The sequence below is a fragment of the Erpetoichthys calabaricus genome, chromosome 17 (genome assembly GCF_900747795.2).
Source record: "Erpetoichthys calabaricus chromosome 17, fErpCal1.3, whole genome shotgun sequence".
In the NCBI taxonomy this organism is placed as follows: Eukaryota; Metazoa; Chordata; class Cladistia; order Polypteriformes; family Polypteridae; genus Erpetoichthys; species Erpetoichthys calabaricus.
In genome coordinates, this window is record NC_041410.2 from 85,089,438 (window position 1) to 85,106,443 (window position 17,006).

Here is a 17,006-nt window from a genome sequence, read left to right on the forward strand (position 1 = left end):
TCAAAAAATCCTTAAAATTGTCATTTTGATGCACTCGGCTGACCCATGCAGGATGGTGGGGTGCAGTGCTTGTAGCCCACTGAGGGTTTTGGGTTCAGGCTCTTTGCATTCTCTGTTTTATCTTGGGCACCTGCATTCAGGGGTTCCTCATAGAATGAATAAGATTAGAGACCACATGGGCACTGCGGCGACTGGGGGCTACCCAAAATATACAGAAAAGAGAGGGTTGAAGAGGGTGGGGTCTGCATATGCTGTTTAGGGCCCAGGAAATGTAAAAAATGGCTGTGCATAATGGGTATGTGCGTGATTACACTGTGTGATTACACTGGTGGGTCACACACCTCAAGCCATGGCCACAACTAATAGATCTGGCAGCATGCCTGATAGTGACAAGTGGTTTAAAATTCCACATTCTTGTTTAATGAATCTGGAAACAGAGTATGCAGTAAATTTGTTCCAATTGTAGCTTCTTTAACAAGTCACTTCTTATTAATAGCAGTAGTAGTCTCAATTAAATGTATCTTAGTTCACTGGAGGTCTGCTGCCTAATAATATTTAGACTTTGTGACGTCTGCTAAGGTCCTCTTCCTGAAATGTGTGTCTAAGATAAAGTAAACTACAGCTTTGCACTGCCCCCCGGTGGTCAAACTAAAGCAATCCCTGTTTTGGTTTTATTTTGACAGTGAATAACGCTGGAATGGGTCAAATCGGACCTCTTGAGAGTCTGAGCATGCAGGACATGCAAAAAGTGTTTGACACCAACTTTTTTGGTGCAGTGAGGATGATCAAAGCTGTGCTACCAGATATGAAGAGAAGGAAGAGTGGGCACATTGTGGTCATGAGCAGTGTGATGGGCTTACAAGGTAAGAAGACTCTGAGCGCAGCAGGGCCAGAAAGAAAGGATGGGGATGCTGCATTGGCAGACTCCATGAAAACCATGTAAGTGTCTTAAGCAGAAGAACACAAAAGTACAAGGAGAAATCAAAATGGAAAGACAATTAGAGAATTAAATGATAACCACAACAAATAGAAGCTGACGCCATACAACATGATCATGATGGCTTCTGGGTAGTTTGAAAACAACACTCTGCTGTTAGTCTACTTGACTCCAAGGTCAAATGAACACGGATACTCTACTGCGGGATGGCACCAAAATTGTAACCACATGTCATAGTGGGATTACATTGGGCAGAGGGAGTGAAAACTGCTGACATTTTCTTGCAAGAAAAGCAAGTTAAAGTCCCTTCTTGGTGCACTTGGAATCCCCGAAACCCCATAGTGGTTTGTTCAATAATTATAATAAGGGACAACATAGAGGCTGAGCTGTGCAAAATGGGACCCACAATGGATAGATAGATAGATAGATAGATAGATAGATAGATAGATAGATAGATAGATAGATAGATAGATAGATAGATAGATAGATAGATAGATAGATAGATAGATAGATAGATAGATAGATAGATAGATAGATAGATAGATAGATAGATAGATGTTAGTATAGTAGGCAGGATAGATAGATAGATAGATAGATAGATAGATAGATAGATAGATAGATAGATAGATAGATAGATAGATAGATAGATAGATAGATAGATAGATAGATAGATAGATAGATAGATAGATAGATAGATAGATAGATAGATAGATAGATAGATAGATAGATAGATAGATAGATAGATAGTGTGTTGGGGTGCCTGGCTTCATGGAGATGTTTGGCTGTAGAGCGCAGGTCTGCCTTCTGAAGCTCCGTCCTTTCACCAATTGTGGGTCCAGATGAGACTCTGGTGTCGGTAGGAGGGGGCGGGTTTATTTTCCCTCAAGGGGTGTGGCTTCATCTTGCTACTGGAGTGATGGAGTAAAAAAAAGAGGCCTTCAGTGACATCCATGTAAAAGGGACTATATTAGAGATAGATAGATACGAAACGCACCACATGGATAGCTATTTCTGTATATGCAGTATTTTTATTTCTTTATTTTTGGACTCTCCTGCAGGTATTGTGTTCAATGATGTTTACTCAGCCTCCAAGTTTGCGATAGAAGGCTTCTGCGAAAGCCTGGCAGTTCAGCTTCTCAAGTTCAACGTGAAGTGAGTACCCTTGCCTGGAGTCCCCTTTCAAGATTTTAGCTCTGGCTCTTTTTGTGTCTTTTTTTCATGGATGCTGGAGACCCCACTCTACTGTAGGCAACTTTTCATGAGCCCATTCTGCCTTATTTATCAGTACTTGCCTCAAAGGTCTAGAAGGGTCAGTACATCATTTGCTGTGGTCTGGTGCAAATTTGCCATGTTGTCATTTAAAACTAATTTCTCAATTGCTTGGGCAGCACAGATCATTTGAACACAGCAGTTACAGTATCTTATGAAGAGCAAATTTACACTGATGAGCCAAAACATTATGACCGCCTACCCATTGTGCAGTTGCTCTTCCATGTGCCAACCTGCCAAAGTATGAACTCTGCAACAACAGCAACATTCATTGCTATAGCACATTTTCATAGCTCAAAGGGCTTTACAAGATGAAATAGATGCAAGAAAAAATTAAATTACATAAGAATAATAATGAATAAGCAACAAAAATAAATCAGTACAAGCTTTAACATGGATATATAATTAGTAGAAAGATGGAGTTCTTATATATTAAACGTATATAAACAAAAGACCTGAGTGTGTATTGGAGCAGTCCGCTCTGCTCACGCTTAACCACAGCCACTAGATGGCGCTTGCATGCACCTCAGTTCTCATTCCACCCAAGCAGACAAGCTAAGCTGTGTGATACGTGCATGTTCTACGTTCACACAACAAGCTAGCATACGTTTGCCTGAGACAGATGCCAGCCTGGCCCACTCAATTTGTGCCACAGCTGCACTTGACTACACGTTCGTCTTGGACAAGATACGTTCTCTCCTGGCTCACTTAGTTGACTCTTCTGCAAGTTTACCAACATAGTAAACCTGCTAGGGAGTCTCCAGGTCGTTTTTTTTTTGTCCTGAAGACCACACGCAGTTAGTAATATTATATTCTATGTCTCTAAAGATGAGTCCAAGTAAGGTGAGAAGCTGGAGATGAAAACAAAATCTGCAGGGGTTCCAAGAGCAAAAGACCTTTTGGCGATCCACCACCATTCTACCTAACATCCATGTTCTTAAGTTGTTCCTGATTGTTTCCAGGCTTTGTTCCAGATGATCCGATGCAGTAGATCTCTTGGACAGCTGGGGTTACTCACCTTCCTTCAAACATCAGATGTTCTGCCCAGAGCCTTGATTAGGTGGTGTCAGCACCAAACAGAAAATAAAGCAGAGAAATGTAGTGATTAGTAATGATTGCAAATCCCTGAAGAATCAGATAATTCTATGCATGTATATTCTTTTAGGAGTACAACTAAAACGTAGCTGCAAAAAAGCCAAATTTAAAAAGTGGGTTACAATGAGTCCCAGAAGACAGACATTATAAAATATATCCATCAATCCATCCATCCATTATCCAACCCGCTATATCCTAACTACAGGGTCATGAGGGTCCGCTGGAGCCAATCCCAGCCAACAAAGGGCGCAAGTCAGGAAACAAACCCCAGGCAGGGCGTATAAAATATATGAAGGAAGATAATTTAAAACTTAATATTTCACTAGCATTATTTTAAAGTCAGTTCTAAAAGACTCCGGTAACCAGTGTAATGACGCTAAAACTGGTGTGATGTGCTCACATTTCTGGTTAAGATTCTTGCTGTTGCATTCTGAATTAATTGCAAATGATTGCTGGCTTTCTTAGGTATTCCTGTTAGGGGTGCATTACAGTAATCTAGTTGACTAAAAACAAAATCATGAATTAACCTCTCAGCATCTTCCTGTGTCATAAGAGGTCTAGTTTTTGCAAAGTTCCTTAAATCCGTCCTGGGTATGACGTTAATCTGCATCCGGGCCTGCATGTAGGTCCTCCAATCTGAGGGGAAAAACCTGGGGGCTGGTGGCAGACTTGGCACTCCAGCCACCATCAGAAAGCTCCCACTGTTCCATTCCATTCCGTTGCATGACGGCACTCGGGTCCTAATCTGAGATCCTGAGTTGACTAGTCTTGTAGTGGGTGCGTCAATGTGTATCAGCGCCTGCTCCTCCTTAAATGGAAAAATGCAGTCTTCTTAGTCTAGTTAAGGTGTGATTTAAAGTTTAGGTCAGAGTTTGTGATTACACCTAAATTCTTTGCCGAAACTTTGGCTTTTAATGCTAAGAGATCAAGTGTATTTCTAAGAGCCTCTTGTGGCACGCGGCTGGGGGTGGCACCCAGCTGGGACGCCCATGAAGACAGGAGGAGGGCTCATTCCTCCTCCAGACTGCGAGGGAGCGTCCGCCCTGGTTGTATTGGGCGCCACGGGTACAGGGCTTGGAAGCCCAACCCTGTAGGGGCCCGTGGCCACCGCCAGGGGGCGTCCCCCTGCCTGAAGGACCCGGGCCCCCAGAACTTCCGCCACACTAGGAAGTGCTGGGGGGAAGAAGACTGGGGACACCCGGAGGGCTTCCAGGAGCACAGCCGGCACTTCCGCCACACTGGTGAGTGTCCGCAGAGAAGTGTCAGGAAAGCACCTGGAGCCCATCCGGGCATGTATAAAAGGGGCCGCCTCCCTACAAACGAGGACTGGAGTCAGGCGAGGAGTGGACAAGGTTCTGAGTGAAGGAGAGTGGAGGTGGCCTGAAGGAAGCAGGCACTGGAAGAGAGGCCTGGACTTTGGGGAGATCGGTGCTGGAGGCACTGGGGTTGTGCACTTATGGACCTTGTAAATATGGGAAATAAACGTATGGTGGACTTTAAAATGGTGTCCGCCTGTCTGTGTCCGGGCTGCTTGTCACACTCTTTACATCCATATTTGCTAACCACTAAGATTTATGGGGTTTTTTTTCCTCCTTATGTAGCTTGAGAAAATTACTACTCATTCATTCAGAGATACAAGTAAGACATTCAATCAGAGGCCAGAGTGTCAGGATCATCAGGTGCTTTAGCTAAGTAAAGCTACATGTCATCTGCATAGCTGTAGTTAGCTCATCTCCAGTTTAGCTATAATCAGGCCTAATGGGGGCATATAGATTTAAAAAGATCTGCATGCCCCAAACAGATCCTCGTGGTACATCACATACCATCCATCCATCCATCCTCTTCCGCTTATCTGAGGTCTGATGCCCAGACTTCCCTCTCCCCGGCCACTTCTTCTAGCTCTTCCGGAAGAATCCCAAGGCGTTCCCAGGCCAGTCGAGAGACATTGTCCCTCCAGCGCGTCCTGGGTCTTCCCCAGGGCCTCCTCCCGGTTAGACGTGCCCGGAACACCTCACCAGGGAGGCGTCCAGGAGGCATCCTGATCAGATGCCCGAGCCACCTCATCTGACTCCTCTCGATGCGGAGGAGCAGCGGCTCTACTCTGAGCCCCTCCCGGATGACTGAGCTTCTCACCCTATCTTTAAGGGAGAGCCCAGACACCCTGCGGAGGAAACTCATTTCAGCCACTTGTATTCGCGATCTCGAATATTTCGGTCACTACCCATAGCTCATGACCATAGGTGAGGGCAGGAACGTAGATCGACTGGTAAATTGAGAGCTTTGCCTTGTGGCTCAGCTCCTTTTTTACCACAACAGACAGACATCACATACCAGTGGTTCTTAAACGTTTTTTTCTCACGACCCAATTTTTTTTTTTTTTTATTCAAGATCCAGAATCACCATAAAGCTTCCTCGCAGGGTTTGTCCCCCTTCAGGAATTGCCACCGACCATCATCCCCGGTGGTGGGTTCCCCTTGGAGAACTGCTGATGCAGGTCACTTAAAAAGTGAAGCCGTTTGCTTGGAATGCCCGCAGCGTCTCATCACAAGATACTCCTCAAACCATACGTGACCCTTTCCTCATATACAAGGTGCGATCCAAAAGTTCCCGGAATGCATTTATTTAAAAGCATACACACCAAATGACAATTAATGGTGAACAGTTCCTTCAAAATAGTCACCCACTGAGTTGATACACTAATCCCAGCGAGATTTCAACCTTTGGAAGTCGTTTTTTGTTAGTGTGTTCAAGACGTCGGTTGTTACCACTTGGATCTCCTCCACCGTCTCAAATCTGCATCCCTTGAGCCTCATCTTCATCTTAGGAAATAAAAAAAATCAGACGGTGCTAAATCAGGGGAGTACGGAGGGTGGGGAATGGCAGTAAACTTTGTAGAAGCCAAAAATTTGCGCACAATCAGAGATGTGTGAGCTGGTGCATTATCGTGATGCAAAAGAAATGACTTGTCAGCCCACGTCTGGGGACGTGTTCAGCAAAATTCGATTTCGCAAACGCCTTAGAACATCCCTTGTAGAATGTTTGTTGCCACATTTCATGGCTTTCTTTTGCTGTTTTTCCCAGTTTTAAACAGAATTTAACACACACTCTTTGCTCTTTCAAATCACTCATTTTTACGAACAACCCTTCACAGACACAACCGAAGTTTAAATGAGAACTGCGACTTGAAAAACAACTGCGCTGACGTTATAACGTGTGATAACAGCTCTCAAGGACAACTTGAACTGCTATCTAGTGGCGAATGATATAACCAAACCCTTCTGGCTACAGAATAAATGCATTCCGGGAACTTTTGGATTGCACCTCGTACAATATCATGGATCACCGACCTACAATCACCACAAGAATTTTCCATTTGTTAAATTGGACTGAAACCAGTTTTTGACACTGGCACAGGGACCAACCCATTGTCTCTGGTTATTTATAATTAATGTATTAATGTAAATATATTACGAATCCAGTGGTCACTGATGTTCACCATTGCACTCAAGTCAAAGTGAACAAGAACATTTTTGTGGCCTCTGTCCACATTAACCCCACAGGAGATTTAGTACTTTAACCAGTGCCGTTTCTGTGCTATGATTGGTTCTAAAACCCGACTGAATCTTACAAAGAATAAAATGTTTCTTCGAGTAATCGTTTAACTGTTGAAAAACACTTTTTTTCTAGATTTTTACTTAAAAATGGCAGGTTAGAGAGAGGTCTAAAGTTGTCAAAGACAAAGAAGTCTGGGTTCGTTTTCTTGAGCAGGGTGTTGGAACAACTGCAGTGTTTGGACATTCTGGGAGGATAGGTCAGGTCAGGGTCAGGTCTGGTTGGGGAGCATGAACTGGTACATCACGTTGCTACACACATCACACGACAAAACAGCTCAGGATCCGGGTTGGCACTCCCCCAGGCAGACACGCGGTCCACCTTCTGGAAATGACCCTCTATCTGCCACAGCCAGGTGTTACCTGGGTGTCCCCTTGGCCTGGTCCAGCCACTCGGGTCCTCAACAATGAGAATCCTGTGAGCCAGGTCACCCTCAGGGATTCGCACCACATGGTGGTAGTGCCGTAACTGATGCTCCCTCTGTGCCTCATTCGGGACTCCATGAGCAACACAAAGTCAAACCAGCGGTATCCAAGGATTCTCCGAAGAGACACAGTACCAAAGGAGTCCAGTCTTCGTCTCAGGTCAATGGATAGCGTCCATGTCTCACAACCATACAGCAAGACAGGAAGCAGCAGGGCTCCAAAGACTTGGACCTTTGTCCTTTTACAGAGATATCAGGAGCGCCACACACCCCTTTCCAGCGACCTTCATGACCCCCACATGCTCTCCCAGTCCATCTACTGACTTTATAAGAAGAGTTACCTGTGACATGAATGTTACTGCCGAGGACCCCCGTTTCTAATTGTATGTGTCGAGTACACATCGTAGACTTCGTTGAAAAATCCAGTTAGGACAGGGTCACTGATGCAAGTGGAGGTTTTTAGTTGAGAATTTTTTCTACTCTACGAGACTTCTAAAGGTGTCCAGGGTGTTAGCAGCAGATCCCATAGACTCTTGTCGGTTTTAAGGTGGAGCTGTCACAAACCAAACGTGTTGTTCCAACTCATCCCACAGATGCTCAATTGGTCTGAGATCTGGGGAATTTCGAGGACAGTGCAACACCTTGAGCACTTCATCGTCAAACCATTCCTGAACAATTTGTGCAGTGTGGCAGGACGTGTTAACCTCCTGAAAGATGACATGTCTATCGGGGGATACCATAGCCTGGTCAGAAGTGATGTTCAGTTATGTGCTGTGTGTCAAATTAACATCCATACAAATACTCAGAACCAGGGTTTCCCAGGAGATCATTGTCCAAAGCATCACACTGCCTCCACTGGCATGTCTTATATGAACAGTAAATCCTGATGCCATCTCTTCCCCATATAAATGACACACATGGCTGCCCACAGGTTGCAACAGAAATTGTGATTAATTGGTCCAGGTAACCTTCATCCATCGATCCAACCTCTGGTTCCCATGGTCATTGTCAGTGCTTTCAGTGGTGGACAGGGGATAGCATGGGCACTCTGACTGGCCTGCAGCTATGCAGTTCCATCCACAATGCACTGTGCGTCGTGACTTTACTCCCATAACCATCACTTAAATCATCTGTGATCTGAGATCTTCTGCTGCTTTGTTCCAGATGGGATTGCTTTTTTTTTTTTGATGTTTTTCACCTCGAGTCTTGAACGTCCAGCAGCCTGTTTTTGGACCACTGTCAATAGGTATTCACCATGGCTAACTGTGTGCCTTGCTGTTGTGGAAATTCTCTGACCCAGTCTCCTGGCTATAATGATTTGATCCTGGCCAAAGTCATTCAGGTCTTTACACCTGCCCACATCTTCTGCCTTCGACATGTCAACTACGAGTACCTAATGTCAGCTGTCCGCCTAATATGTCCCTGTCCTTGACGTTATGAAATAGTTGACATCATTCGCTTCATATGAGAGTGCCCAGAATGTTTTGGCTCATCAGTGTAGACAAATGCAGGTTGAGTTGGTGGCACGGCTAGCTCACAGCTCCAAGATGCTGGAATTCAGTCCCTGATAAATTGAGTGATTCCTGGATGATGCTGCGTGACTCTGTTTTGCCCCACAGTGTTTCTTTGATCGAGCCTGGGCCAGTCAACACTGAATTTGAGATGAAGCTGATGGAGGAAGTGGCAAAATCTGAATTCCCGGGCGCTGACGCCGACACTGTCCGCTACTTCAAAGATGTCTACTTACCGGCCTCACATGAGATTTTTGTCACCCTGGGCCAGAGTCCTGACACTGTTGCTAAGGTGAGAGATCTCAGGTTTGGGTAAACAAGGCCTTGTTTGCCAGCTTGTTTGACAGCATTGCTTTAATTAAATTTTTTTACCTAAATCTTCTGGTCTTAACATTTTCAATTGTGCCATCTGGGCAGGCTTCTCATAGCCACATCAGTTAGTGTGTGTCTGGGGGTCTTTGTAACAGTGACCATGGAAGGGAACCCTCTGGCTCAAACCTGGGATGATTTAAAGTCACTTGTCCCCAGCAGACTGGTCACTCAGTTTTGGAGTCCACGGTAGGAGGGCTAACCTAGAGATGGGCGCTGACAGGTCCCTACTGCAGAACCCCCCCTATAGCAATGTATAGTGATGAAACAGAAATATCACTATTCCATTCCCACACTTTTTACAAAAATAACTTATTATAACTTTTTAACTTATTTATGGTAGTAAACCATAAAATAATTAATATTACATATTGTGGACACCAGGGGGTGCTCCAGCTACCCAAACACCCAATACAAATAGACTCAGAAACAAGTATTAAAGTAGAAAGAGTTTTTATTGTGGGAAACTCTTCTTGGGCAAACGTTTCCCACCTCAGCCACAATGCTCAGCACTAAGGCACTCAATAATACAGCACTCTCCAATACTTTGACTTCTTCCCCTCTCTCTGCCTGTGGTGCCCGGCGGGGATTCATGCCCGGCCGGGATGCCCAGGAGAAGCGGAGGAGGGCTTGTGCCTCCTCCAGGACACGAGGGGGCGTCCTCCCTGGTTGCTTTGTGGACCACGGGTACAGAACTTGGAAGCTCAACCCTGTAGGGGCCCGTGGTCACCGCCAGGGGGGCGCCCCAATGCCTTGGGAGCCCTGGACCTCAGTACTTTCGCCACACCCGGAAGTGCTGGGGGGGAAGAGGATTGGGGACACCCGGTAGACTTCCGGGTACACCGCTAGAGCTTCCACCACACAGGGGTGTGGCCACAGAAGCCTCAGGATGCACCTGGAGTCCTTCCGGGGTGTATAAAAGGGGCCGCCTCCCTCCGGTCAGGGGCAAGAGTTGGGTGGAAGAGGACGAAGCTTGGTGGAGAGAAGTGGAGGCGGACCAGAGACTGTGAAAGGCATTGTGAGTGTGGCCAAGGACTTAAGGGGTGATTGGTGCTGAGGCACTGGGTTTGTGCACTTCCACTGTAAATATTATGATGAATAAACGTGTGTGTGGTGAAACCATCGTGTCTGTCTGTCTGTGTCCGGGCTGTTCCCACAGCCACTGGTCACGGCCTCCTCCACTTCTCCTTGCAAGCTTTGTTTACCTTCCTCCCACCTCTGGCTCCCAGAACTGAGGCAGGAAGGTCATTTGATCTACCACCCAGAAGTTCTTCTGGTGTTCCATACACTACAGGATGAGGCAGAAGCCCAAAGCTGTAGGGCTCCCCAATTCCTCCCAAATCTCCCCCCTTTGCGGCACCCATGGAACCGAACAGGACTGAGCTGACAAACTCCAAGTCCCATGATGCCCTGCTGGAATCCATGGCACTGCTATAACTCAGGTGGGGCAGTCATCCAATTTTCCGGGGGGAGACAAGGTCTCCCTCCTGTCCTTCCATCTTGAGGGCGTCCTGGCCAGGGTAAGGATGCCAGCCATCCCCTCACAATATATTTATGCATTTATGACTTACCAGATCTTATTTTTTTTCTTTACATTTTTCTACACTGCAAGCGTTGTCTGTATTTTTCTGGTGTAGGTCACAAAATTCCATTTAAATTATTGATGAAAAATCAGTGAATATGCAGATCCTCAAACCACAAACCGTGAATCACAAGGGCTGATTGTATTTGCAGTTCTTCCCAATCCCAGCCAACACAGGGTGCAAGGCAGGAAACAAACCCGGGCAGGGCGCCAGCCCACCACAGGGCACACACACCCACATACCAAGCACACACGAGGGACAATTTAGAGTCCTTCCTGGCCAACTTCTCTTTTTAATTGGACTCCTTCCTAACCTGTCAATTTTCAGTTTCTGTGAGTTGGGGTCATGGCCAGATTAAGACCTTCACAGCCAACCATGTGATTTAGCTCCATAACAGAGACCTTTGTCAATGCAGTGGGTGTACAATGAGTTGTTTAATGCAGCTGGGCCATTTGTCACTCTGATTTTGGCATGAGACTCGGTCGCATTTTCGTGTTTTCCCTCCTTCGTCATTTCAACTCGCAGATACTCGATCCTTTAATGGAGCCACAGGGGGGGATTTAGACTAGCGGGGAGAGTGGAGTGGGGTTTCCCTTTGTCCGTTTCAACTCACAGATAATCAATTGTTTCATCAGTCATGTAAGGGTCTCTTGCTGTCACAGGCCCCTGGGCTCACACCCAGCATGCCCTGGTGGGAGATCCAACCCTGATTGGGGGTAGCGTAGAAACTGCAAGACTAAGTTTGGTGTATTTTAATAGAACTGTACCAAGTATTTTATACATTGTCATGGAGTCTGAGGTTCATTCTGCTGATGCTTGCAGTGGCCACCCCAGGGTGGGGGGGGCATCGTTGCTAACTATACCATCTCTTTCTTTTCCCTCTGGAGTATCAAGAAAACACCCCAGTGAGGGTGAGACCTGTAGTTGTAGTATTTTTTATAACCTGGTTTTTAGATTTTTCATCCCTTCTTGATTTTTATTCTGCTTTTCCGGGTGTTCTGGCTGTTTCATTCATCATTTACTAGCAGGCTTGTTGATCCAGCAAGCCTGCAGCATTCAGCATTCTGCGCGTCCTGCCCGGGCATCTGCTCTGCTTCTTAATTGTCTTTTTAGGGCACGACAAAGGGAATAAACAAGACAGAAAAAGAACAAATAAAGCAAAACAGCAAAAGAGAACGAAAGCCATGGCAAAACACAACTATTTCTAAAATGTCTAATAAATGTGAAAGTCCCACATAATGAACAATAAGAGAAGACAGCAATATTGCAAACTAAAGAAGATACATTAAAATGACCTGACTGATTATGAAATTTGGGGGGATAACAAAAACCTACAGCAAACGGGGGTCCGCAGGGAGTGATAACTGAGAACCCAATCGACTGTATTGGTTTAAATAAAAGCAGATGATCAGCATCATGAATTAAATTCTGAAACCACCAGCCGTTCTTAACGTCTACTGCAGTCAAATGTCCTGTAACTGACTGGTGACTTATAATAATAATTTCTTTATACAATGCATCCAGAATGTATCTCGCAGCGCATCACTATTTCCACATTTTGTTAAGTTACGCCTTATTCCAAAACAGTGACTTAAATTCATTTTTTTCCTCAGAATTCTACACACAACACCCCATAATGACAACATGAAAAAAGTTTACTTGAGGTTTTTGTAAATTTATTAAAAATAAAAAACTGAGAAATCCCATGTACATAAGTATTCACAGCCTTTGCTCAATACTTTGTCGGTGCACCTTTGGCAGCCAATCCAGCCTCAAGTCTTGTTGAATATGATTCACAAGCTTGGCACACCTATCCTTGGCCAGTTTCGCCATTCCTCTTTGCAGCACCTCTCAAGCTCCATCAGGTTGGATGGGAAGCGTTGGTGCACAGCCCATTATAAGATCTCTCCAGAGATGTTCGATCAGATTCAAGTCTGGGCCTCTGGCTGGGCCACTCAAGGACATCCACAGAGTTGTCCTGAAGCCACTCATTTGATATCTTGGCTGTGTGCTTAGGGTCGTTGTCCTGCTGAAAGATGAACCGTTCGCCCCAGTCTGAGGTCAAGAGCGTCTGGAGCAGGTTTTCATCCAGGATGTCTCTGTACATTGCTGCAGTCATCTCTTCCCTTTATCCTGACTAGTCTCCCAGTCCCTGCCTCTGAAAACATCCCACAGCATGATGCTGACACCACCATGCTTCACTGTAGGGATGGTATTGGCCTGGTGATGAGCGGTGCCTGGTTTCCTCCAAACGTGACGCCTGGCATTCACACCAAAGAGTTCAATCTTTGTCTCATCAGACCGGAGAATTTTCTTTCTCATGGTTTGAGAGTCCTTCAGGTGCCTTTTGGCAAACTCCAGGTGGGCTGCCATGTGCCGTTTATTAAGGAGTGGCTTCTGTCTGGCCACTCTACCATACAGGCCTGATTGGTGGATTGCTGCAGAGATAGTTGTCCTTCTGGAAGATTCTCCTCTTTCCACAGAGGACCTCTGGTGCTCTGACAGAGTGACCATCAGGTTCTTGGTCACCTCCCTGACTAAGGCCCTTCTTCCCTGATCGCTCAGTTTAGATGGCTGGCCAGCTCTAGGAAGAGTCCTGGTGGTTTCGAACTTCTTCCACTTACGGATGATGGAGGCCACTGTGCTCATTTGGACCTTCAAAGCAGCAGAAATTTTTCTGTTAGCTTCCCCAGATTTGTGCCTCAAGACAATCCTGTCTCGGAGGTCTACAGACAATTCCTTTACTTCATGCTTGGTTTGTGCTCTGACATGAACTGTCAACTGTGGGACCTTCTATAGACAGGTGTGTGCCTTTCCAAATCATGTCCAGTCAACTGAATTTACCACAGGTGGACTCCAATGAAGCTGCAGAAACATCTCAAGGATGATCAGGGTAAACAGGATGCACCTGAGCTCAATTTCGAGCTTCATGGCAAAGGCTGTGAATATTTATGTACATGTGTTTCTTGTTTTATTTTTAATAAATTTGCAAAAATCTCAAGTAAACTTTTTTCATGTTGTCATTATGGGGTGTTGTGTGTAAAATTCTGAGGAAAAAAATGAATTTAATCCATTTTAGAATAAGGCTGTAACATAACAAAATGTGGAAAAAGTGATGTGCTGTGAATACTTTCTGGATGCACTGTATATATATATATATATATATATATATATATATATATATATATATATATATATATATATATATATATATATATATAATATAATAATTTATATATATATATAGTGGGAACCAGCCCGGACACAGTCAGGCAGACACCGACGGTTTAAACACCACACATGGTTTATTATACATTTCGACTATTTACAAAGTACTGCATGACCCCGTGCCCCTGCACCACACACCTTCAAGTCCGGGCCTCTTTCAATGCCTTTCTCTTCAACACCTCCACTCCTCTCCTCTGAACTCTGTCCTCTTCCACCCGACTTCAGTGAACGAATGGAGGGTAGCTGCCCCTTTTCAGTCCACCCAGATGTGCTCCAGGTGCCTCCAGATGAGCTTCCAGCAGCACTTCCACTTCTGGTGTGGCGGAAGTGCTGCCCTTGTACCCAAAAGCACTCCGGGCGTACACGGTTCCAGGAGCGGCAGCACTTCCTGGTGTGGCGGAAGTGCTGACGTCCAGGGCTTCATAGGCATCTGGGTGCCCCCTGGCGGTGACCACTGGCACCTATAGGGTTGAGCTTCCATGCTCTGCTCCTGTGGTCCCCATTCCAGCCAGGGCAGCTGCTGTCTCATGGTCCAGAGGAGGCGTAGTCTCTCTTCCGGTCCTTCCAGGCGTCCCGGATGGGTACCGCCACCAGCTGCCCGCCACAATATATAAGTGCCCGACCCAACACAGATTCACACCGGAGGCATAAATAAAATAAAAAGACTTTTATTTTTCTTCACCTGTGGGGCACGTCTTCCCCATAATCCCCACAGGCACAACATAGTCCCAAGTGTAAAATAAACACACCAAAACACACCACACACTTTCCTTTCATCTTTCTCTTCTACCACCACTCATCCTCCAAGTTTTGTCCTCCTCCTTCTCCTGACTCTGGTTAATGAGTGGTGTGTTGCTGGCTCCTTTCATTGGGCACCCAGAAGTGCTCCAGGTGCTTGATTGCTGACATCCGGCTGCACTTCCGGGTGTGGCGAAATTAGTGCCCAAAAGGGGCTAGCAGCTCCTGCTGCAGCACCCCCTGGCAGCGTCTGTGGAACCCAACAGGGCTGCACCAAACTCCAACTCCCATGAAGCCCTGCGGGAGTCAGAGGCACTGCTGCAACCCAGGGAGGGCTGCCATCTAACGTCCAGGGGGAGATACTGGGTTTCCCATGCATGCTCCTCTGGAACATATGCTGCAGGGGCGTCCTGGGCCGGGTATGGGCCCTGGCCATCCATCACAGTATATGTATACAGTCATATGAAAAAGTTTGGGAACCCCTCTCAGCCTGCATAATAATTGACTCAACTTTCAATAAAAAAGATAACAGTGGTACGTCTTTCCTTTCCTAGGAACATCTGAGTACTGCGGTGTTTTCTGAACAAAGATTTTTAGTGACGCAGTATTTATTTGTATGAAATTAAATCAGATGTGAAAAACTGGCTGTGCACAAATGTGGGTCCCCTTGTCATTTTGCTGATTTGAATGCCTGTCACTGCTCAATGCTGATTACCTGCAACACCAAATTGGTTGGATGAGCTCATAAGGCCTTGAACTTCATAGACAATCATGAGATATAAAGGTGTTTAAGGTGGCCAATGTCAAGTTGTGCTTCCCTTTGGACTCTCCTCTGAAGAGTGACAGCATGGGATCCACAAAGCCACTCTCAAAAGATCTGAAACAAAGATTGTTGAGTCTCCTGGTTTAGAGGAAGGCTACAAAAAACTATCTCAGAGGTTTAAACTGTCAGTTTCCGTAACTGTAAGAATGTCATCAGGATATGGAAGGCCACAGGCACATGCTTTTGCTGTTAAACCCAGCAGGTCTGGCAGGCCTCAATAACAAAATCCAGGAGCGGCATATGGGCAGGATTGTGAGAATGGTGACAGTCAACCCACAGATCACTTCCAAAGACCTGCAAGAACATCTTGCTGCAGATGGTGTATCTGTACATCGTTCTACAATTCAGCGCAATTTGCACAAAGAACATCTTCATGGCAGGGTGATGAGAAAGAAGCCCTGTCTTGCACTCACACCACAAACAGAGTCGCTTGTTGTATGCCAATGCTCATTTAGACAAGCCAGATTCGTTCTGGAACAAAGTGCTTTGGACTGATGAGACAAAAATTGAGTTATTTGATCAAAACAAAAAGCACTTTGCATGGTGGAAGAAAAACACCGCATTCCAAGAAAAACACCTGCTACCTACTGTCAAATTTGGTGGAGGTTCCATCATGCTGTGGGGCTGTGTGGTTAGTTCAGGGACTGGGACCCTTGTTAAAGTCGAGGGTCAATAAATTCAACCCAATAGCAACAAATTCTTCAGGATAATGTTCAAGCATCAGTCACAAAGTTGAAGTTACGCAGGGGTTGGATATTCCAACAAGACAATGACCCAAAACACAGTTGGAAATCTACAAAGGCATTCATGCAGAGGGAGAAGTACAATGTTCTGGAATGGCCGTCACAGTCCCCTGACTTGAATATCATCGGAAATCTATGGGATGATTTGAAGTATGCTGTCCATGCTCGGCAGCCATCAAATTGAGCTGAACTGGAGAGATTTTGTATGAAGAATGGACAGAAATACCTCCATCCAGAATCCAGACACTCATCAAAGGCTATAGGAGGACAGCGTCTAGAGGCAAAAGGAGGCTCAACTAAGTATTGATGTCATATCTCTGTTGGGAGGCCCACATTTATGCACCTTTGTAATTTTGTTATGATGCATATTGCATAGTTTCTGTTAATCCAATAAACTTAATGTCACTGCTGAAATACTACTGTTACCATAAGGCATGTCAGATATTAAAAGGAAGTTGGCAGTTTTAAGCTCAGCCAATGAGAAACAAAAATCCAAAGAATTAAGAAGGGGTCCCAAACTTTTTCATATGTCCGTGTGTGGGTGTCTTCTGGTGAAGTGCGCATGCGCGGGGCACGGTGCTCTGCGTGATATTACTGTCAGAGGAAGTTACTGGCGTTTTACGGAAATACAAACCAGTGTTACTGCGAGAGGAAATTAAAGGTACACAATACAG

At 45.5% G+C, this 17,006-nt stretch overlaps 1 protein-coding gene and 1 long non-coding RNA gene across 2 annotated transcripts in view; one reads left to right on the forward strand and one right to left on the reverse strand.

The window, feature by feature from the left end:
* The window catches only part of LOC127526195 (uncharacterized), a 269,189-nt gene that overhangs the window by 71,745 nt on the left and 180,438 nt on the right, over positions 1-17,006 (reverse strand). The window lies entirely within an intron of this gene.
* rdh8a (retinol dehydrogenase 8a) overlaps positions 1-17,006 on the forward strand; it is a 50,435-nt gene that overhangs the window by 24,766 nt on the left and 8,663 nt on the right. The window contains exons 3-5 of the mRNA XM_028823024.2: positions 684-863; positions 1,996-2,089; positions 8,957-9,140. Coding sequence (XP_028678857.2) covers positions 684-863; positions 1,996-2,089; positions 8,957-9,140 — 458 coding nt within the window. The remainder of the gene's footprint in view (positions 1-683; positions 864-1,995; positions 2,090-8,956; positions 9,141-17,006) is intronic.